Source organism: Populus trichocarpa, chromosome 1, assembly GCF_000002775.5.
Source record: "Populus trichocarpa isolate Nisqually-1 chromosome 1, P.trichocarpa_v4.1, whole genome shotgun sequence".
NCBI lineage: Eukaryota > Viridiplantae > Streptophyta > Magnoliopsida > Malpighiales > Salicaceae > Populus > Populus trichocarpa.
Genome location: NC_037285.2, coordinates 16,146,921 through 16,171,395, shown reverse-complemented (window position 1 = coordinate 16,171,395; position 24,475 = coordinate 16,146,921). Strand labels below are relative to the sequence as shown.

General features: G+C 31.7%; 2 protein-coding genes and 1 long non-coding RNA gene across 7 annotated transcripts; all 3 read left to right on the top strand.

The window, feature by feature from the left end:
- Positions 1 to 7,282: 7,282 nt before the first annotated feature.
- Positions 7,283 to 12,333, top strand: LOC7475066 (proline-rich receptor-like protein kinase PERK15). Of its 5 annotated transcripts, none has more exons than XM_024596979.2 (8): positions 7,283 to 7,724; positions 8,065 to 8,577; positions 9,119 to 9,205; positions 9,305 to 9,375; positions 10,206 to 10,282; positions 10,469 to 10,616; positions 11,223 to 11,266; positions 11,647 to 11,794. In XM_024596979.2, the coding sequence occupies exons 1-7, from the start codon at positions 7,379 to 7,381 to the stop codon at positions 11,259 to 11,261; spliced, it is 1,281 nt and encodes a 426-aa protein (XP_024452747.1). In that variant the 5' UTR covers positions 7,283 to 7,378; the 3' UTR covers positions 11,262 to 11,266; positions 11,647 to 11,794. The 5 variants fall into 5 exon arrangements, with proteins under 5 accessions (XP_024452747.1, XP_024452754.1, XP_024452742.1 ...); XM_024596986.2 differs by having other exon boundaries at positions 11,223 to 11,310; positions 11,647 to 11,791; XM_024596974.2 differs by having other exon boundaries at positions 11,108 to 11,310; positions 11,647 to 11,791.
- A 4,278-nt stretch (positions 12,334 to 16,611) lies between these two features.
- On the top strand, positions 16,612 to 19,149 carry LOC7475065 (ras-related protein Rab7). The gene is made up of 7 exons (XM_002299671.4): positions 16,612 to 16,800; positions 16,893 to 16,919; positions 17,002 to 17,101; positions 17,993 to 18,139; positions 18,225 to 18,305; positions 18,467 to 18,612; positions 18,857 to 19,149. Exons 1-7 carry the CDS (start codon positions 16,748 to 16,750, stop codon positions 18,924 to 18,926), a joined length of 624 nt encoding a protein of 207 aa, XP_002299707.1. The 5' UTR covers positions 16,612 to 16,747; the 3' UTR covers positions 18,927 to 19,149.
- A 617-nt stretch (positions 19,150 to 19,766) lies between these two features.
- On the top strand, positions 19,767 to 21,806 carry LOC127905421 (uncharacterized). The gene is made up of 2 exons (XR_008059402.1): positions 19,767 to 20,619; positions 20,716 to 21,806. It is a non-coding gene; the product is annotated as an uncharacterized LOC127905421 (long non-coding RNA).
- Positions 21,807 to 24,475: the final 2,669 nt, after the last annotated feature.

The window sequence follows — 24,475 nt, the reverse complement described above, 5'->3', positions numbered from 1 at the left end:
ATAAGAACCTCTCATGAAAGTTGTGAATGACATATTGCTCATAATTCATAAGTCTACCAATTACTTTGAAGTAATATATGATATTTATTTCAAGTAATGACTTGAAGCTATGAACTTCATGTTCTAACCAAGTTTGAAACTTAGTTGATCCATCTGAAGGGGTAAAACTCAATGTATTTAAGTGGGTCTTTAAAAGCAAGACTGACATGAAAGATAATGTACAAATGTATAATGCAAGCTTTAAAGAGTAGGAATATTCAATTTTGGTGGTATAATCAACAGCTTTAATTTCATCAAAAAAGTGTATAATTCTTGTGTTTACAAAAGGTTTGTGAGAGTTGTGTCATTTTCCTAATATTATATATAGATGACATATTACTGTTAAGAAATGACATATCTTTACTTTAATTGGTAAAGTTTTGACTATCCAAGAATTTCTCCATAAAAAAATTGGGAAAAACAACCTATATATTGGATATAAAGATTTATAGAGATAAATCTAAAAGGTTGCTTAGATTGTCTCAATCCATGAATATAGACTAGATGCTAAAATAGCTTAGCATGAAAGAATCTAATATTGGATTCTTATCTATTTTACTTGGAACACCTCCCTCTAAAGACATATATTCTAAGACACAAATTGAAAGAGATATGATGGAAATGGTATCCTATATCTGGCTAGAACATCCATCAATAGAGAAAGATAAACTAGAAGTTCAAAATTATTTAAATTAAGAGTTTTTCAATGAAATGTTGGATAGTGAATACTAGTCAATATATGTTTTATTCTAAATGGTGGTGCTTTGAGTTCCAAACAAGAGAGCACAACTGATTCTACAACTATTTTCATATAAATACATATTTATTATTAATAAAGGCTTAATTTATCTTTAATATTCATATAATATTAGATTAATGAATCTAATATTTGATTAATTAATCTAGAGTAAAGATAAAGTACATGGGACAAAAATGTTTCGCATAGAAAATTATAAAGTTGTTATAATTATGAGATTTATATTGCATCAAAGCATTGTTCCTAAAATGTTCTTGGTCGATACTCTCTTAAATACTGGATATTTATTAGAGTTGTAGAGAATGATATATATTATGTTATTTCTTTTATGAAAGGAAGCAATTGTTCTCATAAGTTAAGGTATAAGGGATACGTAGAACTAATATGTAGGTGCTTGTCATAAGATATGTACACTGAACTGACCCGCATGAGAATTCCATAACGAGAGATCACATATGTCCATGGAAAGGCTTACGTCATGGTTGTATAAGTGATCCTTAGACTTGAGATCACTAAGTTAACTTATATAGAGAATGATATGTTTTGATCTTGTTACATATTATTTTAATTGAGGTAATGAAATGGTAGATATTGGTTATAACATAAATTATATGAAGGTACTTGAGTGATTAAAAGAGGATTCATCACTCTATGTGAATTAGAGAAAATGTTTTATCTGTTCTTAAATAGTATTAACTGAGAAATCATTGGCCGGGGTGAAATGAAATTTGAAAAGAGTTTCAAATCTTATTTAAATGATCAATAACTATTATATAGAGAACAAACATGATTTAATATGACAAATATACTCCATGTTTTTAATGTTAAATCAGAACATTATTGATGAAAGAATATTAATTACATGGAGAAACCGATCACTAAAAGGTAAGTCAAATCACTAATGATATTTCTCATATGTGGGGAATTATGACACATTGCTAGACGATGCACCTGATCTACAAATATAAATTAATCAATTGTTGAATTGATAATAAATTAAATTGTTTAATTTATGTAATTATATTTAATGAGAATTATAATTTATATTTAGGCCAACATATTAGAAACTAATGAGTTACACACATTAAGAATTATTAGTCAAAAATTAAACTAGGATGATTTAATTAAGTATGACTTGACTAAAATATATTTTAGAAATTAAGGACTAGAATATAATTAATACATGGATTATATTTCTAGATCTAGAAAAATCAAGTAAGGACTTGATTAAGTTAATTTTTAAAATTGTCCTGAATATATAGATATTATTCAAGGGAAAAATTGATATTTTTTTTTTCCAATTTATAGGGTTTTTTAGATTTTTCTATAAATAGTAAATTATGCCTCTTATTTTTTTATGGTTGTCTGTTAGACAGAAAATCTATATAATTCACAAAATAGAGAACTAATACTCTAGGCATAACAATCTCTCTCTCTCTCTCTCTCTCTCTCCCCCCCCCTAAATAGGGATTGAAGAGATTTCTCATTGAAAGTTCATGTGGATTATTGTTGGAGGCCAAACAAGTGAACGACTTGTGGTTTGTGACAACCCAGTCTTTAAAGAATTATTCAAAACTGAAGAAGATCAAATCTTCAAGTAATAAATCCCTAAACATCTCTATATTTGTCTAACAGGATCTTAAAGACTTCTAAATATTTTTTATTTATTTACATTGTGTGTATGATATTTAAGAACCCAACATAAAAATAAAAGAGTTATAACAAAAAACTAGGGACCAAATGAATAAAAAAATATTTTTCATTTCCTTTCCCTTCCTTTTTCTCTGATTGAGTTTTCTTTGGGCTCACGTGGGATGAAGTTTAGGATTAAACAAAAGAGTTATAAAAAATATTAAGGACCAAGTCAAAAACTTTAATAGTTATCAAACAACTAGAGACTAAATAATAGAAAATTGATGGGGGAGCAAATTATAAGAAAAATTGGCAGCGTATGTAAAATACATTCCAACATATGAGGAAGTAGTCGTGTTTGGACGATGCGTGCAGCTTCCTTTGGAATCTGATAACTCCCTTCTTTGATGTCATTAAAATCATCTTGCCAACCCTTCTATCCACAACAACACATGTCATCGATGAAGACATGAAGCGACTTTGGCGCCTTCTTTTTCTTCCTTCTTTTCTTTTCTCTCTTTCCTCTATCTCTCCCTCAATTTTCATGCAAGAGCTGGGAAAAAAAACTATTGTAGCCGTCCACAATAGTTTGTGAGGGGAGTTATAGTGAATCCTCAACATGAATTATTATTATTATTATTTCTAATATAGAAGATATTTGGGTTGGTGTTATTAATATTGTTTACAATAGTATAAATTTTTAATCAAAAATTAAAAAACAAGATCTTCATATTTATAAATAAATTAAAAAAATATATGAATTACTAAATAATAGGAAGAGTGATTAATGTTGAGTAAAGATTAAAATATGAATTTCTTTTTATATTCTGAGAAAACAAAACATGTTTTTTTTATTAGAAATATCATTTTTAAAAAATAAAAAATTATTATGACTTTGAAAGTAAGGTTTAATAAAAAATGAAATCATGGATCGATCATTTTTATACACCAATATAAATAAATATAAAAATAATAAATATGAGAAAATTATATAAATAAATACAATAACAAAATAGATATTTTATTCTTATTGAATATTAATGGAAAGATTTAAAAGAGAATTTACATATGAGGTTGTTATATGATTATTTGTAAAGTAATTGTAAATATTACTATAAAAGCTTTATCGTTATTGAAAGCTATTACATAATTGAATCACTGTTTAAATATCATTTTAATAAATTGATTTAAAGATAATCTTATTCTAAAAAAAAGCAAGGGCAGCATAACAAAAAGACCATATATATCTTGGCTTGCAAAAGGGACCTGTGTGCCTAGCCCAAAACAATAAACCTAAGCAAACATGGGCCTTGAAGACCAGGCATGCACATCTGGTTTTCTTTATTTGTTTGTTTTTTCATAAAGGGTTGGTGATATGTTATCCATCTTATTGGTTAGAACAGATGATGCGTTGTCCACTTGGGTAAATATCTTGTCATCCACTAGTTTAAATTCTGACCATCAGAATTGGGTTCGAGTTTTGTTAATCAAAAAAATCTTTTTCAACTTGTTTCTATTTGTAAACACCTTGTTAGCAAAATAAAAACTCTAAATCATTTTCATGAAACTTCTCTCTTTAACACAAACCTATTGACACCAACATTGATCTTTTTTCGTTGTCAAATATGCACAACATACCTCTTTCTCTCTCTTTCCATGTTTTGTTGACTTTTTTTTCATCTCTCTACACTCATGGATTGAAACATAAAAAATAGAGTTTAGGATTGAAACATATACTATCAAAACTTTAGAGACCAAATAACACATCAACTGAAACTTTAGGGATAAATTGAAGTTTTCCGCACCTTTTGAGCATGGGACCCTATTTTATTTATTTATTTTAGTTATTTTTTTAATTATAATCTAAAATTATCTTTCATGCTTTTAATTTAATATCAAAATGTTCTTCGACACTACCATATGTGAGAATATGAAAAGGTAGAAAACATTAACCTTAAAAAAAACTAAAAGGCTTAGGGTTTTTTAATAGTAGATTTTCACTATAACTCCTCTCTTAAATTATTGTGGACTACAGTAGTGATTTTATTTATTTATTTATTTTGGTCATCAAAAATATGTTTTTGATTTCATCCTTTTGTGTTATGTGTTTTTATGTTTTTCATTATCTGTTTCTATTCTTTTCATTTTCTTGAGATATTGAGGTTTTGATAAAATTTTAGAACTTAATTGTAAGTTAATTTAACGAGGTATGATTTTAATTTGTAGCATTGAGACATAATTAGAAGAATAAGGATAACAATGAGAAAAAATCCATGAAGGCCTATCTCATATTCGTCTAGAAAAGTTATCTTTAGTCCCTATATTCTACGTTGAGTTTGTTTTAGGTCTCTTTAGTATTGGAATTTATTTTTTGATACAACACTTTACTTTTTTCATATTTTAATTCATTTAAGAGAGAAAAAAGAAAAATTAATGTAAAACAAATAAGGAAAGAGAAAACTATACTCTAACAATAAAATTAGTCATTCTTCATATTAATGGTTTCTTCTTCTCGAGAGGAGTTTAATGATGTTGTTGTTTATATGTAAACATGCCGGAAAAAGTAAACTAGGATACATTTAAGTATTTTTTTATTCAAATGATTTTTGCTTTTTAGAATGAATAGCACTGGACTCTTTTAGTTTTTGTAGTAATATGTTGCTCTCCTTGCCTTTCTTTAAGAATTTATATTTTGAAATTTAAATTAATTTTGTAATAAAAATTTGTTACTCCATTAGTTTTAGATTTTACACATGCCATGAAGGTAATTTACATGAATTTGTGATGCACCGTGCAGAATCAGAAATATTTATCACTAAACTTACTTCAAGATTTAATGTAATTCTTTATGCGATGGTTAATAGTTTATTATTTTGCTTTTGATAAAGTAAATATTATTATAATAAATAAATTTTATTTCCAAATAATATTACATAAATCTTATGAATTATAACTAAATTAATTAGGGATATAGATTAAATATTAACAATATGTAATAATTTTTAACAAGACTTAAGTAAAAATTAGGGACATATATTTAATTATATATTAAATTTAATAATTAATATTTAAGATAAACACATAAAAATTAAAAATAATAATTTCTAAAAAGGTTTCACTTAACATTATATTATTATGAAACTTTTCTATTTCAAACAGTCAATTTCAATTATATATAACATGAATATTTTAAAAACAATATGGCATGAATATAGATTAACACTACATATATCGGATAAAAACTTTATAAATTATTTTCTTGATAAGTCTTGAATTTTTTAATATTTTAAGTGCATGTCCAAAAGAATGAAAAGTAATTTAAGAACAAAAAATAACTTATAAAAAATTAACTAAGAATCCAATTTAATAAAAAATTATAACATTATTAAAAGATAAAGGTAGACACTTTTGAATAGAAAAAAAAAAAACTAGCTGAGACACTTGATTAAAATATCTTTAGAATGTTAGAAAAATATCATGAATGATATAATATTAATTAGTTTGAAACTTGGATAATTTAAATTATTTCTTGCCAAATCCTTAAATAGATTATGTCATGAACTATACTTTAATTATACTTAATTTTAATAATATCCTTTGAAAATTGACAATAATAAATGTTTTTTTTACCTGAATCATAAATTAAGGATGCAAATAAATAAATAAATATTAATAGGGGTATTTACCCGGTTGTGTTTTTTAAATTTTTTATTAAAATAATTTTTTTATTTAATTAAACATAAAACAAATAGACACATAAATTAAATTAATTGAATAAAATAAAAGAGAAAAAAATACTATGGAAGACTGCACATATTAGAAATATTACATGAAAATATTTTTTTTATTTAAAAAATAAAATTTATTTATACAAAAGATAAAAAAAATATTATAGGTGAATTAGAAAAACCTCTTTAAAATTTAAAAGTATAACAAAAAAAAATCATCATTTAAATAAACACTCTAAACAAAATAAAAAAGAGAAGATGTATTAATCTAAATAAAAATAAAAAAATTATATATATATATATATATATATATATATATATATATATAAAAGGCCAGGTGCAGCTGGGCTTAGCAAACCAGGCCAGCTCACATAACCCATTTAGTTAAGGCTCGCTCAACTGGATTTTTTTTTTATTTGCATCATGTTGTCTGCCCAATATTTCTTGAAAAAAAATCAATTGAAGCGTCACCTACTTAGGTGATGACACGTTGTCTGTATTGCTTAGTTTTCACCTATTATGGTGGTTGAGAAAACATGACTGATGTTTTTATAGATCCAAAAACTTAATTTTTAACCAATTTTTTACCAAAAAACCTAGAAAACATCATAAGCAACTTGATGAACCCATTTATGGCCTAAAAAAGCTCAATAAAACCGTTCTAAAATCTGAAATCAACCCAAAACTAAAACCAAATCTATTTTTATTGGGATTTTTAAGGTAAGAAAACTCTTAACATGAGCTTTCCCTATCAAAATGAACAATTTAACACTAATTTCAACTTTTTTAATGGCTGAAATAGGTGCTAATAGAGATTTTATCTCTTTAGCATTGAATTTCAGTAACTTTCTTTTATTTTTTTCACGCCATAAACTATAAAATAAAAAAATAAAGTTTGTAATCAATTGATATTTTATTTTTTAATTTAATTTTTTTTAATAAATTGATTCATAATTTATTCTGATAATAGCCAAATTAAAAAAAAAACAATGTATTTCCAATAAATAATCTGCCCTGAAAAGTTAAAAAGAAAAAGAAGCAACGAAGACAAGTAATTAGCAAGATAATAAATAATTCTGTGGGATCCACTAATCACGTCTTCTTTCCTACTTCGCTAGCTCAGCAACCCATGTCGACAAAATAAAGAAACTTCTAAGCTGCTTTACCACCCCTCCCTCTCTCTCTCACTACAAAATACCACTCGCCGGAAACATTAGGGACGATGTCGTCTCCGTCTCCGGGAGGTTCTCCGGTCCCCTTCAACTCCACCCCTCCGCCTCCAGTATCTAACCTCACACCTCCGCCTCCGCCTGACACGACCAACCAAACTGCTTCTCAGGCACCTCCACCGACGAACTCGAATGGTACTCTAACGCCGCCGTCATATCCAAGGGGATCTCCGGGACCGGCAGGGCCGTCCCCGCCGGTACTGTCGGCGTTGATAGTAGGAGTAGTGTTAGGTGTGCTGGCTGGTGTGGGTTTTTCTGTTTGTGTGTACAGGAGGAAGAAAAGGAAGGAAGCGCAGAGATTGTTGCTCGCTGGCCAACCTTCGCAAGTAGCTAGCAAAGGTTTGTTTTGGTTTCTATTGACTTTGAATTGCATACAATGTGCATTTGTGCTTGGATTCTTGATTTGTTTCGTTTCTTGTTGTGTACTATACGCTGTCCGATTCCAATCGATCGCTTTATACAATTTCGTTTATGGTTTGGTTTGGATTCGCGCGTAAACGTTAAAGACTTGTGTTATTCAATGTGATTTGTAGAGATGGCTGATACAACTCGAATGCATAAAACTGTCGTCCCTTTTAATTTTTCCAACAATTTATTTTTGATGTTTGTTGAACTGTTCAAGCCACTCTTGTCAATTACTTTGCTTTTTATGTTTCTATGCTCTTTTTAATGCCTCCAGATGATGATTGGCAGCACAATACTGCTCCCCCTCCGGACAATAAAATGATGACGTGGCCGAAGCTCACTCATCCGCAAGGAACTCCTCCGAGTAACCAAGTGCCACCAATGCCTGGTATTTTTGCTGAACATCCTTCGACAAGCAGCAGCATGGGCTCTGATAAGCAATTTCCACCACCAACTCCTGGAATTGCTCTTGGATATTCACAGAGCACTTTTACTTATGAAGAACTAGCCATGGCCACTGATAATTTCTCCGAAGCCAACCTCCTTGGTCAGGGTGGTTTTGGCTATGTTCACAAGGGAATCCTTGCTAATGGTACGGTGGTTGCAATTAAGCAGCTTAAATCTGGGAGTGGACAGGGGGAGCGTGAATTTCGGGCCGAGATTGAGATTATTAGCCGTGTCCATCATCGACATCTTGTTTCATTATTTGGTTACTGCATCGCTGGAGCCCAAAGAATGCTTGTTTATGAGTTTGTACCCAACTACACCTTGGAATTTCATTTACATGGTGAGTCCTTTTTTTTTAAAATAAAATTTCCTTATTACTAAGAGCTCCAAGATATAAAGCCTGCAAAAAGAAAATCAACGTCAAAATCCATCTGCCATTCTAATGCTTATTTTCTTAGTTCACTTCACATCCGTGTCTGCTTGTGAAAATATATGGATGTAAAATTCTGACAAGCGAGGGTGGTTTCCTGTTCCACGTTTCCTCTCTCACACCTGTAGTTAAGAAAAAGCATCAGTACTCCATTTTATTTTATTGACTTTGTCTATTGGCACAGAAGGGAATTTGAGTAAGCTCTGGAGCAGTTGGGGGAGGGACATGGACTAATTTTAATTTTCTGAAAATAATAAAGGGGGGCAAGTGTAACGAAACGAATGTCAAAGTGATTCTTTATCATTTAATGGAATCAACTCTGTGTTGGCCTCAATAGAAGTTCAAAATATATGGTGTAAGAGTAACGTTAGAGTGAAGAGTGATTTAAGAACAAACTTTTCATGCTAAAATATGGTATCATCGTCTAACCAAAAGATATAGTACATATCAGAGAATGGGAGACCAACCATGAACTGGTCAACAACAATGAAGATTGCAGTTGGCGCTGCAAAAGGATTGGCATATCTGCATGAAGACTGTTAGTATTTTTGCCTCCTACATTTAGCTTGTCCATTTTTCACGTTTAAGCTGTTTATCTCTGAGTTCCCATCATTTTTTGTGGTAAAACATGTTTCAGGCCAGCCTAAAATCATACATCGAGATATCAAGGCTTCTAATATTCTTATTGATCATAGCTTTGAAGCAAAGGTAGGGTTTGTGTCATTTATGTTTCTGTAATGATTATTGGTCATTTTTTTGATAAACTTGGATTTTTTTTCCAGTGCCCACCAAATTGACTTTTGAAGTTAAATCCCAAATATCAATGAACACGATCTTAATTTGCCTCCTTGCCCTCCCTTCCTGACGCTGACAATTGACAAAAGGTCGTGTGTTATTCTAGACTTCAAAGGAGTTTTGGATATCTCTTTCATACAAGTTTTTGAACAGAATTTCTTTAAAATGGAGTATTAGAATTGAAAAATGATGTCATTATGGTAGTGATGTGGGACAATCAATGAGTGAAAGGCTGAAAGCAACACAACAGCCCAGAGAACAACTCTCAGCAAACTCATTTTATTTGATCGATGAATATTCATAGCGTAGCATGACTTGAGTGACTAGCTAGGGTTCTTATTTATACGCATCAAAGAAAATAAAAATACGAAAACCACGTCCTAATATGAGTAGAAGAACTCAAAACATAGAAAAATCTAAACCGAATAGGATAGCTTGAAATGTACTGTAATTGTAAATATTTGAAATAAAATTCTTCAGCTTATCATAAAATCTAGAATACAAAGCTACAATTCCTTAATACTCACATACTAAGTACCAATTTATTCTTTCTTCATTCTCCTCAAGGTCGAACTGTGACTGAAAATATTAAAAATTTATGTTTTACAAAAGTTTGTGAAAACTTGTGGCCCTTGATTCAGATTGCTGTGTAAAACTATACAGGTTAATATTATTTATTCTATTCAGTTTCTTTGATGTTAAATTATATAATTGATGAGTGTTCCTGGATTCTTTTTGTTCAGGTTGCTGATTTTGGACTTGCCAAACATTCTTTAGATACAGAAACTCATGTCTCAACTCGAGTGATGGGAACTTTTGGGTAAGATGAGCTTGTCATATTACTGGTGAATAGTTAAGATTGTGCCATGTAATCTAGTTTGGGAAAAAATTAAAAACAAAAGAGTAGACGGTTTGGGTTTCTCTTCCATCACCTTTTCCCCTCTGCTTTTCATTTACTATGGGAAAATTACTTGAACAATTTCTAAATGCACCATTCCAATTGCAGTTATATGGCACCAGAGTATGCCTCCTCTGGGAAGCTTACAGCGAAGTCAGATGTCTATTCCTTTGGTGTTGTGCTTCTAGAGTTGATTAGTGGGCGTCGGCCTGTTGATAGAACTCAATCCTTTATTGATGATAGCATAGTTGATTGGGTATGTATTTGTTCCTCAGCATAGCTTATAACAGTACAAAATTATCAAATTAATCACAGTATCCTAAGTGAGAATTCATTGTTTGTAATTTGGCAATGTTAAGGACCGAATCACAAATCACCTCGTCCCCCTAAAACTAAAAACATGTTGATATCCAGGTTGAATTTCAGTGTTTTGCAGACTTTAACTTGCTTATGACAATGCTTATTTACTATGTATATGTTGGTGATTGGTGAAAAGATTAGTATAGCCCATGTTATTTTTTGCAATAGCGGGTAGAGGTATCCAATTGCTGGTCACTGGGATTGAGTTGAATCCTATCTTCATGGCAATTGAGATCTTTTCAGGCACTGGATGCGTTTGTTCTTGTATCATTTTCTTTTAGTGGTATTCTTAATTTAAATTATTAGGACATTTAGGTAATGAACATACAAGTTAAATATTGAAAAGGGATTGTTATGCAAAAATAACACTCTTTCATGAATAACCAGGCAAGGCCTTTGCTCAAACAAGCTCTAGAAGATGGCAACTTTGATGCTGTTGTTGACCCAAAACTGCAGGACTATGATTCTAATGAAATGATCCGAATGATTTGTTGTGCTGCAGCTTGTGTACGTCATTTGGGACGGTTTCGGCCGCGAATGAGCCAGGTAATTCCACAAGCGCTGAGTATACTGCTTTTGATCGTGAATAGGTGTGTTTACTTTATTCATTCCTTATTGATTCAAAGTTGAATAACTTCAATTCTTCCAATGAAGTTTTGCATAAACTAGTCGATGTCTTTTCTTTTAATGATCTTGGCACCATGAACTTTTTTCTGAATTATTTGTTGAAGCACTTAAAACTCGTATCCAATATTTTAGAAGATATCAAGTGTTCCAAATTTCCAGTTTTGGTTGGAATTGTGATATATATATATGAGATATTGCAAGTTTGACTTTCACCAGAACCAATACTGTTTGGAATCTAAAATATTAGAACTACACTCTATATGCTGGCATGTAACCCTTCTGCATTTTGTGCAAAGCAGATAGTTCGAGCTCTGGAAGGAAATATGCCTCTTGGTGAACTGAATGAGGGGATCACTCCTGGGCCTAGCATGGTATACAGTTCTGCAAGCTCAGATTATACCAATCGCCAATACGAGGAGGACCTGAAGAAATTCAGAAAGTTAGCACTAGAAAGTCCTGAGCATGATAGCAGAGTGAACCCACTAGCAAGTACAAGCAGCCAAGAGTGCACTGAACCCACAAGCGAGTCTGGTCGGAATCCATTCCGCTCAAGCACAGAAGGCCAACAAACTAAACCAGAGATGGATTCACAAAGAAAGGAGGAAAACATCAAAGATACCTAGGAAAGGTCTTAGACAGCTGACTCTGGACAAAAGTCATGCCTATTCTGGACAAACCACAATTTTGTCGCCAAAATGAGGTTGATGGATAAGGTAGATAGAGGCTGCAAAGGTTCAAATTTCATGCGCACAGTTGAACTCAAATTCCATGGTTTAACTGCATTGGCCTCGTGGGTTCATTTTTCTGGACAATAATTAGGATAGGTGAAACCACCACCGTTACTATTCTTTATATTTGATTACTCCCTTTAACTGCTTGTTTGTATATTCATAGAGCATGTGGAATTTTATTGGATGCCATCTAGCTAGCTCCTTTTTTGGCCAGGAGATAGCAAATTAATTAAATTAAATTAAATTAATCTATCATTTCGACCTCTTTCCTTGTTTCTTCTTAATAACTTAATCAATTTACAGAATCCCTTTCCCTTCATAAACTTAAGGTGGCTTCCAACTACGAACAGAAGCAGCAAGCTTATGCACTCTTTCCTTGTCAATTCCAGTGCGGCAAACCGAATTGTTCTTGAAACAACAAATGGCCTTCTGTTCTTGCTCAAGTTAAGCCCAAACCCACCAGCATGTAGGAATCTGAGCAAAGCAACGGAAGAATATTCTGCATGAAAGAAAATTAAAATAAAAATCAGAAGAACCATTGAAGAAGTTCAAAGTTCTTATCAGTCACCAAAGAAAATAGAACAAACCATTCATATGATGGAAGGAAATCAGCTTTGGCATATCATGAAATCTCAACCATTCCCACTTTAACTATTTCAGAGTATCGCTATTAGCTACCATATACTTTGCTATTAGCTACCATCTACTTTAGCTTATACATTTATGTTGCGTCTGCAAAATGATTTTGCCAAGTGGGGTGTTGTCGCTACGGCCACAAATAAAACCTCCACTCTTAAAAATATATGTAAGGGTGCGAGTAAGGTTCGTTGTTCGTTTTCTCATAGAGTATTTAGCCTAGTTTTGTGCTACATGAATAAAGATAGGGGAGGTTTGAGTGTGACGAAAACAATTTAAAAAAAACAACTAAGAAATAAGTTAAATTAAAATATCAAAATTAGTCAAGAGAACAAATCTTGGTTTAAGTCAACATTCACCATCGAGTATTTTACAACTGATCATCGATGAAAATATATATTTATTTATACTTTTAATATTTACCATTAGAACTATTTTTCTATCTCTCTTTAGTTGCGATCATTTAGAAAACAATCAATCTAATTAACCCTAACTACTAAACAACTTAAGACAAGCGCTAAAAATCTAATCTAGTAGCAGCCTTAAGAATTAGAGAGATTGATGAAGCTAAACAACACAAGCACAAGCAATTGCATTTAATTTAGTCGAATATTCTTTCTAAAATTTACTTATTTTTGACGCAACAAATCATTAACCTTAGTTGCTTCACATATTAGAGAGATCAAACAATTACAGATATGATATTTAATCTAGGAGTAGATTGCAACGAATAATAAACTAGTAGGCCTCCTAGTAATTAAACAAGACAATCATGAAAATAGACATAAAAGAACATTCAATACTCAAAGCATAAATTGAGAAATGAAAATAAATTAGATCTCATAATTTTATTGATTTCCTTTGACCAAATAAAAATTTAGTTTGATCTAATGCCTTCCTTTTCTCTTTTATATGTTTTTTCACCCTCTTAAAAAGCCTACAAAATTTTCTAAAAATACTCTTAATATTATCCTTCATTAATAACCATCAAATCTGAATATTTAATGAAATTATTAAATAATAAAAGAAAGTCATAATATGATAAGGAAAGTAATGTCTTTAGCTGTAATGCATGCACCAAATCTGGAAGCTTCTGAAAATAAATCAAATCATATTAGATTTGTAAGCCAAAAAATGTTCCAGCATGTTGAAAGTACAGGGATTTTATGCCCAACTTTGACTTCGATAAGTATCTCTCAAAACTAAGATAATGAAAGTTTTATAGATGTTTCTTAGGGTTCCATACATTTTCAATAATCTCAATTAGAGCTCGGATGAGAGAGTTATGACTAGATTACAAAGCTATGTCAAAACTGTCTAGAATCGCCCAATTAACTTTGTTTTGCCCTTAACGTCTTCTCCATTTGAATCATAAATTGAAATATAAAAATAATGAGTGCATTTAGACATCAAATAAGTATTAAATACTAAATATTATAGGAAAAAAATATAACATTTTGAATCATCTCAATAGAAGCTTGGATGAGAGAGTTATGACTAGATTACAAAGTTATGTCAAAACTATTCAAAATCGTCCAATTAATTTTGTTTTGCCCTTAACGTCTCTATTTGTATCCTAAATCAAAATATAAAAGAAATGAGTACATTTAGACTTCAAATAAATATAAAATACTTAACATCACAGAAGAAAAATAAGACATCTTGCATTCTCATCACCAAGATCCAAGTTTAATGGGCCCAAACCCCAAAAGGCCCAAAACCTCCCTCAAAGATAAAAAAAAAAAATTCCCATGGGCTTGGCTACCATGCCCAAGCCCAAGCCCAAACTTCTACCAAGGTGCATGGGCTCGAGTATGGTAGCCCAAACTTATATTAGGAGTACACCCGAGCTCGGGCATGGATGCTCGAGCCCACCATCTGGGCACACGCCTAGCTGGTGCTAGGTGTGCAGCCTAGCACCCCCGTGGGCTCAGGCTATCATGCCCCAGTCCAACATGGTTGGGTCCAAGCACCGCTTCTGGGCTCATTTTTCACCTCTAATAGGCTCGAGCAACGCATCATTTAAAAATATTTTAGGACCCCATGCAGGTCCCGTAATATTGTATATTGATCCCATACGTATTATTTTGAGTTGAATACAACTCAAAATATCATAAATGTGAAATTATATTTTAGCCTCTTTTCTCCACGAAAAGACGAGACTCATGGGTTATAAACACACTATGAATCATTCAATCTCAAGGTTTACAATATTTTCATTCTTAACACTTTCAACATATATATTTTCAAAGTCTATCTCTCTAAAATATCATCACACTTTTTCTCTTTATAAAGTTACTGACTTAAGCATCTGAGAGTCTCTACATCCATCAAACAAGACCTTTTGCAAATACCAACTACCAACCATCTAGCCTTTCCATATCAAGCCACCAGATATCTTAGCTAGGGAGAATGAATCATATTTGCTTGAACTAAGAGATTAACAGATTATTCAACACATCAACTTTATTCTTAAGCATCTTGGATTTTGGAACTCATAATTAATTAAAAAAAGAGTGACATGGCTATTCATACTAATGAACAGGAGATGCGAAATTCAAATGGTAGTGGTAATAGTAGTATCATATTTATTTATGGAAAACTAATAGATAACATCAACAATCAATCAGTTCGTGACAAATTCAACACAAAAACACAAGGCATACCGTCTACTGCAACAACATGCATGGTCAAATTCATAAAACATTACTTGCTAAAACTACCATCAATTTTTAAAAATACTTTTCACTTGAATGCATTAAAATGATATTTTTTCTTCAGTTTTTTTTAATTTTTGACTTCAGCACATCAATATCATCAAAAAACACTAAAAAAATATCAATTTAATATTTTTTTAATTTATAAACACTTTTAAAATATATTCAGATGTAACGTAGTTTCAAAAGTAAAAATAAATGGTGCCTAAATTGGTAAAGACCGTCCATAAAGCACTTTTGAGTTTATAATTTTACTAATAAGATAAAAGTTTAACATGGGTTCTTGATTTTTTTCTTATGGTTTCATTTTTGTTTGTTTTTAATTTGAAGTATTTTTTTTTTGAGTTTTGAAAAAATAATAATTTGCTTTTCAATGAAAAGAGATATTTCATGAACATGAGTATGAGTAGAGAAACAAAAGAACTCGTGTGATAAATTAATAGATTTTGGGTTCGATTTTTGTTTGGAAAATAAAATGGAGAGAGAGAATAATATTGTTTGAAGAGAAAGAAAACGATTGGTAGTTTGTTAATTTAATTATTTTATCGTATTTAAATATTTTTTATTCACCTAACGTATAATTTCTTGGGCTAAAAGATATTAAACGTAATTTTTCTAATAATAATAATAATAATAGTAATAAAAAAAGAATGGATAAACATTCAATCACGTTACGTTCCTAATAGAAACTATTGCTGCTACGTAACCGACTTTCTTGATAACGACACTACCGCGTATATTATTTTATCGTGGCCCTTATCCATTCTATTTTATTGAATAATAACAGGGGCATTCTGGGAATCAGGGAATTCAACAAGGCGGCTGCCGGTTGGCATCTTGCTGCCGCGAATAATGATAGGGTGGCATGCGGTGGTGGATAATGATATAAATTTTATTTAATAATTTAAATTTTTAATTAAATTAATTTTTTTAATAAAATATTATAATTTTAATGATTAAGTGGTTATGAGGTTGAAATTTATTATTTTTGTTTATTTGATAAAAAAATAAATATAAAATAATATATATCTTTACAATTTTTAAGTTCAAAAGATTTTTATTTAAAAAATAATATAAATTATATCTTTATATATTATTTAATAATTTAAAATTTTAAAATATTAGACCAAACAAAATTAATTACATTTTCTAAATTTCTCCTTTCAGCAAAGGTAACACCCTCTCTCTCTCTCTATCTCTCTCTCTCTCTCCCCCCCCCCCCCCCCCCCCCCTAAAAACAAACCATAATTTTCTGAACTAAAAAAAGAAAAAGAAAAACAGAATTGCCTTCTCAAAAAAAGTTCCTTGAAGAATCAATGGCTACTCGTAGACGCATGCTCTTGAAGGTTATAATTCTCGGTGACAGCGGGTACTCTTAATCACTTTTCTCTCGCCTTATATATATATATATTTGATTTTTTCTTTGGCTAATGTGATTTTTGTTTTTGATAATTTATGCAGGGTAGGCAAGACATCACTAATGAATCAGTATTACTCTTCTGAAATCTTCTTAAGATTTTTTGTTTTTCATTTGGATTTGTTTTTCAATAATGGGTGTGGGTTTTTTTAGGTATGTGAATCGAAAGTTCAGTAATCAATACAAGGCGACGATAGGAGCTGACTTCTTAACCAAAGAAGTCCATTTTGAGGATAGATTGTTCACATTGCAGGTCCCAAACACGATTTCTTTCTATTTTTTGAATTTTGATCTCTGTATGTATTATAATTTGTTGTCTCCTGGCTTGTTTATTTATTTATTTATTGTTGTTAGATCATTGATTGTATTATATATTTATTTCCAAATTTGTGTTATTAAGCTGAGGGTTCAGCTAATTGTGGATAATTATTACTTGTAGCTATTATTAATTGTTTAAAGCTATTAGTTCAGAATTTATAACTAGTTTAAAATGTTTCTTACGTGAATAAACAAGCAACCGGTTTAGACTTTAGATAGAAACATGGAATGGAAGGAATTAGGTAGTAGAAAGCATGAAACTTGAAGAACATTGCCTGTTGGTGGATGTGTTTTGCATGCAAGTGTTTCAGTTTCCTGCGTGCTTGCAATTTCCAATACTTATAGTATGTTGAAGCCAGTATTCAGAAAGGAGAAGAGGATGTTTGATGTATTGGGAGAACGCGAATGAGAGCGATTTAATAGGTTGCATCCTGTATTTAGATGGTTGAAGGGCGATATAGAAATAAGTGAGATCCAATAGTTTGTTGGCTATAATTGTGCTTCGAGGTATCAGGACCAAATTTTCTGTTGATGTGATTGCTTAAACAAAATCATGATTTGAAGCTCCGGTCCAAACTCTTAGTTGAGTGGTTGTCATAATGATGGTAGGAGGGAGGAAAAAAAATGTCAGACAGTTAATTTGAAAGAGAGTTTTAGTGAAAAAAAACTATAGGTTCTTTTGACCTCAGATGATAATCAATATTCAGGGACATGATATTTTACTTCAAGTCCCCCCATAAGTCAATCATGGCATGACTTAAGAGTGGAAATACTTGGTCGTGCAATCTAAATAACTTTGTTGTTTGCCTTGATACTATATGTGCAGATATGGGATACTGCAGGACAAGAGAGGTTTCAAAGTCTTGGAGTGGCTTTCTACCGTGGTGCAGACTGTTGTGTTCTTGTGCATGATGTGAATGTCATGAAGTCATTTGAGAATCTTAATAATTGGCGAGAAGAGTTTCTGATTCAGGTGGTTATTTGCTAATTGGCTGGACAGATTTTTCATAGTTCATAAACAATCTCTGAAGATCATATTTTGTGGTATTAATCTGCAGGCTAGCCCATCCGACCCTGAAAACTTCCCATTTGTTGTGTTGGGGAACAAGATAGATGTTGATGGAGGCAATAGTCGAGTGGTAAGATGATCTTTCGTTTTCATGACTCGTGTGTTTTTCCTCATGTTTGAGAAAATTTCATAAAATGTGACTTCGTAATGTTGTTGAGCGGCAAAATACACTCTCTTATGTAGACCTCTAGGAAAAAAGATTCCTCATCGACGTCAATTTATCAACTGTAGGTTTCTGAGAAGAAAGCGAAGGCATGGTGCGCTGCTAAGGGAAACATACCTTACTTTGAGACTTCCGCAAAAGAAGGCTTCAATGTGGACGCTGCATTTCAGTGCATAGCCAAAAATGCGCTTAAGAATGAACCTGAAGAAGAAATGTAAGTGTAAAAGAAGTCCACTGCACTTGACAACCACTTTCCGATGAACTGTCTTTCACTTGATAGAAATTTTTCCGTTGAAGCCAAGTAATTTTTAAGCAATACTTGCTTTATTACCCTATTACATTCTTGTCACATGGGAAAAATCCAAGGAATCAGATTGCAACTTTTTATCAACTTAACCAGTCATACTTGTCATGAAATGCTAACTAATTGTGTTGTATTTGTTTGTTGATGATGAAAGATACCTTCCTGACACCATTGATGTTGCGGGTGGAGGGCGACAACAAACGTCCACCGGGTGCGAATGTTGAAAGAACTTCCAGACCAGCTCTGTTTATTTCCATTAGCAACACAAGTTTCATCACTACGTTATCATTCGGTCAGGTCATTAAAAATATTATCTTTGCATCGTAAAAGTGGCTCTGAAAGCATAATTGTATTTCGTCGTGACGTGTCCTTGTATTTGTATTCAATCTTGTAATCACAATCCATTTGGATTCCTATACACCATATCATCTGCACTTAGTACAAGAACTCTGCTCCCTCGATGATAGATAATTGGATCTAAGGTTATTTTGTTTTTGATAACAATTCGAGTTAGATTCCGTATATTTTAACTAATCCTATGAAATCCTAATAACAAATGCAAATCAACCTTGCCTTTTATACACAAGTTTGAAATCAAAGCACAATTTCTTGAACTCATTTGCTACCTTGAATTTATAGCCGATTAGTTTTAATATACTGATATTAAAAATAAAATTTAAAAAATAAAAAAAATATTATTTTATTATATTTTCAAGTAAAAAAATACTTTGAAAAACTATTTCTATTTTAAACACCCTTGTATTTATTTTATGAAGGCCACAAAAGAAGGCACAAGATTACAAGACCAGATCCTTCCTCCTCGTATGGAAGATGCAGGCCTCGAGGACTTTGCCCTTCCAACTGACTTATCAAAGAAGCCTTTTTTAATCTTGAGGGGTGTAGCTCAACTAGTCAGGCTTTAGGTTTGCTCTCTAGAGGTCATCGGTTCGAGTTTCACAAACCTCAGGGCCATTAAATGCTTAAATGGTCGTTAACTTCAGGGTTCGTGGGATTAGTCAAGGTACGCGCAAGCTAGTCTGGACACCCACGTTAATCACAAAAAAAAAAAAAAAAAGCCTTCCTTAAAGCAACCACTGTCGTCAAGTCACGTGCCACCTCTATCTTCACTGACTAGGAAGAATCCGATGATTGCATCCAAGATCCCGGGCTGGAGCAAGCTAGAGACGCTTCTGACAAACAAAGTGTGCCGCTGGTCCTGGGAGCCTTGGATATGTTGGTGGGAGTAGAGGTGGGAAAGGAGATGCTGGGGTCATAGATGAGTGGTTGTTTGGGTGATCAATAAAGAAGAAAGAAGAGAGTGGAAATGAGGAGAGAGGTGAGGGGTCAAATTTTGACTGAAGGTTTTATGTAAAAGATAAAAAAGTTTATCCTGCTTTTACTTTGGATTTTGGTAGTACTTTAGTTTTGTAAGAAAATAAATGTTAGTGTTGGAAGAATAGCTATTTGTAAAAATCAAATTTTGAGTTTTCCTCTTTCATAAAATACCCGGATTGTATTTTTTAAATTTTTTAAATTTTGTTAAATTTTAAATTAATATTTTCTTAGTATTTTTTATTGTTTTCTGACATTAAAAATATAAAAAATATTATTTTAATATATTTTTAAATAAAAAAACATTTTAAAACAAAATTTCACCCTACGAGTTTGTTTTATTTTTGTGATCTGGTTCTTCATAATTTGCTTTTATAGGAAAGTTGTGCTACGAGGATTTAACCTGCAAAATATTTAGTATATCTATCATATGGATTATGTTTACAGGTCTCTTTCGAAACCCAGTTTTAATGCCTTGAGTTGTGAATGCTTCAAGTGCTTGACAGGATCTGCTAGAGGATCTTTCAAAGACGCAACCACGAGTGGACGCCAAGGCAAGAAGGCACTTTGCTTAGATTATTGAAGGTGGGTGCGATTTTTATAACGCTAGTTTTTCGAAAAGTTGCCTTTCGTGATGATGACACTGGTAATGTATTTGCCATGTTTCTACTTGGTGTGTAGTTCACTATACTATGGATGCGAAGGGAATTCTGACCTGAGAGGACTCTGACTCCATGGAAAGTGAAGTCTTCACCGGAGCAGAGGTCAATATGGCCGATAACAGGTCCTAAAATATTCTAATTAAGAAGATATCCTGTTCACTGTCAGGTTTGCTTGTTATTTGAAGATTTGGAATGGGTGGTGCCTGTAGTGTATAATTCGGTGGAACAAGTGAGGTCTCTTCTCGGTTACTAGAATTTATCCGAATTGGCCTTAGAAATAGACGGCCAGGGTTCTGATGCTAACACTTTTTTCTTTCCTGGAAAACCACATTGAAGATTCGGTGTGCTTTTGGCTTTGCAAATGTATCAAGATCTAGAGACTATAAGGCAAACTGGTTTGATTCTTTTATCATTAGAATGCGTAATTCATACTTATTGGCGAGAAAGCCTTTCTCTTAGTTTACTTGCAATATCTTGGATGTCAGAGAACATGCGATTGAATCTTATCCCTTTGGTCTGCCATGGTAACTGGTTTTCTACTGGGAATCAGCCCTTGGAAGTTGGAGCCAAAAGCTTTGAGATGATGGCAAACCGGTCATGGTGTGAAAAGTTGAAAAAGCATATAGATTTCAGTGGCTGCAATTCTACTTTCGCTAGACATAGCAGGAACCTTGCCTGAGAAGCTCTTCGTACAGGATTGCCAACATCTTTATCTGGCATTTGGCTTTCCTGTGAAGCCTGCAATATGTCCTCTTGCATGTAGCTGGGCCATCTGGAATCTTGGATTAATTAAAATGGTAAACGCTAGAAAAACCTCCACTTCCAAAGCCAAAAAAACATCGAGCTGTCAATTTCTCGGAAACCTTTTGCATTATTGAAAAAGACAATTACTTTAAGCACCTAACGTGATCCATCAAAGCCTAATGTGTGGTTCAATATGATTGGTGGTGATGGATTTGTAGCCTCATCCCCTTGACCGCATTATTCATGGAGGTAACCAAGAATCCTTGGAGCAGGGATGGTGCTTGTATGGCAACTTGTGTGAATAATTAGGATTACTGTATACTCCAATCACGATCTGATGCGATTTTCATTGCGAAACATAACTCACTTTTAGCTGTCATGTTGCCTTTATGTATATTTGCTGTTTGCTAGAGCATCTCTAAAGGGGAGATGAGATGTTATTTTAAATAGTTAAATTGATATTTTAAATGGTATATATATATATATTTTTTTTTTTTTATTTTATTATGTATACTCTAATAATAAGTTACTGTATTTAATTAATTTATTTTTTTATTAGTTCGGTTTTAGTTTTTTTTTAGAGATGCATAGAAATGATATTTTTTTAAAAATATATTTTAATATTTTATTTAACACTCTTATTGATGGATGTAAAACAAGTATTGAATAGCAAGAATTATTTTTTTCCTTGGCTTTCCATTTGGCGCACCTGTTGGAGTTGCTATTGTGTTCAGATTGCGTTCCCTGGCCGTTGAAGCAATTTTCACCATCAACATGACAGCAACGGATGAATTATATTGATTAAAGATTGAATTTAAAGGGATATAACAACTGTTTTGATCCTTTGTCTTTTTAGAAGCTAGAAACTTATCGAACATAAACAAAAATTTTTAATTAAAAAATACTTTAAAAAGCATGTGATGTATTGTGCGCGGCGAGGTGGGATATCAAGATCAAGAAATTATTATTTAGTTGTTTGGTTTAGAATCGATTCAGATGAATTGGTCTTATATGAAATTCTAGAATAAGAGATAGATTGTGGCTAGGGATGATATTAACACCCCTAACGTACCTTACTTGAAATAAACTGTATTGTATGGTCTATATGTGGCTTAAAGGTATAGATAAGCTCCTAACTGATGGTCCGTTTATGACTTAAAACAAAGACTTACGCTCATGAATAAATCTAGTATTTTGAATTTATTATGAGCTCATATACCCAAATAAATTATTGTGGGAAAAAAATCCATATAGGTACCTTGACATGACTCACCTATTCTGGAAGGCGAAAGGGTTTTCAACAACCCGTATATCATGATAAAAATTATTCCCATTTAAAATTGGTGAATATCCAAAATAATTTTGAAATTTTTCTATTCAACTCCTGGTATTTAATATTAGCCTAGCTACTTATAGATCCAATATTTATATAAAAATATTGACCATTAATTCTAAAAAAAAATAAGGTTTTTGAAATTTTAGTCAAGTTCTTATGGATTCAATAAATTGGTTATTAAATAAAAACAATGCATGCAAAAATAGTTTTTGAATTTTTCTGTATATAAAAAAATACTAATATATCATACCATGTATTTTTATATATATTTTAAGCCAAATATGATTTTTATTTTTTGTGAGACTTCGCCGTATGCACACAAAACAAAACACATTTTTTGCTTTTTTTTTAAATGAGAAATTGTTTTAGAAAGTTTGCAAATTTTTGACATTTCGATGAAAGACAAATATTTTAATATTATATCAACATCTTACAATATAAGTCTACAATCCTGATATAAAATAAAATTTCTGAAAAAATATACGAAAGACCCACAAATAATTTTAAATTCGTCCTTGAAATTTTTTAGAATTTTTTTGGGTTTGTTTGGCAAAAAACTGTATTTTTATTCAAAGCAAAACTTTTAACATAGGTTTAAGAGTGTGTTTGTCAAACAACCCTTTAGGCCAAATATTCGTCAACAAAAAAGTAACCAATCAAACAAAGCCTTAGTACCAACCCAAAACAAAACCAATAGGGTTGACTTGAAAACACTGGTTCAACCCTGAACAAAACAAAAAACCATGGTTTAACTTGAAACTAAAGCAAAACAAACAATTAAACCAAAAACATATCAAAACTAAAAAAAAGCACATAAAAACATAAAATTTTTATAATAAAAACAAACCAAACACCAAGAACATGATGAACATTCAAACCGAAACCTAACAAGCACAAATCATAAACTAGAAAAATTTTCATGCAATCAAGTGCAAGGTTTTGTTTGTAATCATGCGTAGATCAAGAATCAAGCATCAATTTTCTTCGATTAACACTCAAAAGTCACGATTTAATCAAAATGTATTTGGACACTTGAAAGAGCACTAGAGTCTAAATGCATGAATATGCATTATTGATGCGTTGTAACCCTAGATTATTTCCTAAAGATGAAAAGCTAACATGTTTGTGTTAAGAATTAACCCAAAACAACTAAAAAACAAGAGGCTAAGGCAAAGTTCATGCGAAAAACATGAACCCAAAGTCTAGAAGATTTCCAAAAATTGAAGAATGAATGTCATAACCTAGATTTGGCCTTCTAGGCCTTTAAACACATTACTTTTGGTCCTCACAAACCACATTATCAACACAAAGCATAGTTGAATTCAAAAAACTAACAAAAAACATCAAATCATCACAAACATGCATTAAATTCCAACTTCATAACTGCAACTTCAATAAAAACCAATAAAAACATCAAATTTCGATTCAAAACTGACTCTTTGAACACCTAAAACCCAAACCATGCTTAGAAACCAAGAACATACACTAACTAAACAAAAAAGACATCAAACACCTACAACTATCTTTTGAAAGAATCCAAAACTATCATATTTTATCAAAATCAATCACAAACATATTGTCCTGACACTCAGTAACATCAATAACAACTTCAAACAAGATTTAAACAATAAAAACAATATTTTTACGTATTAATCAAAACAAAACTTAAAAAAATATCATAACACTAAAACAAGTTAAA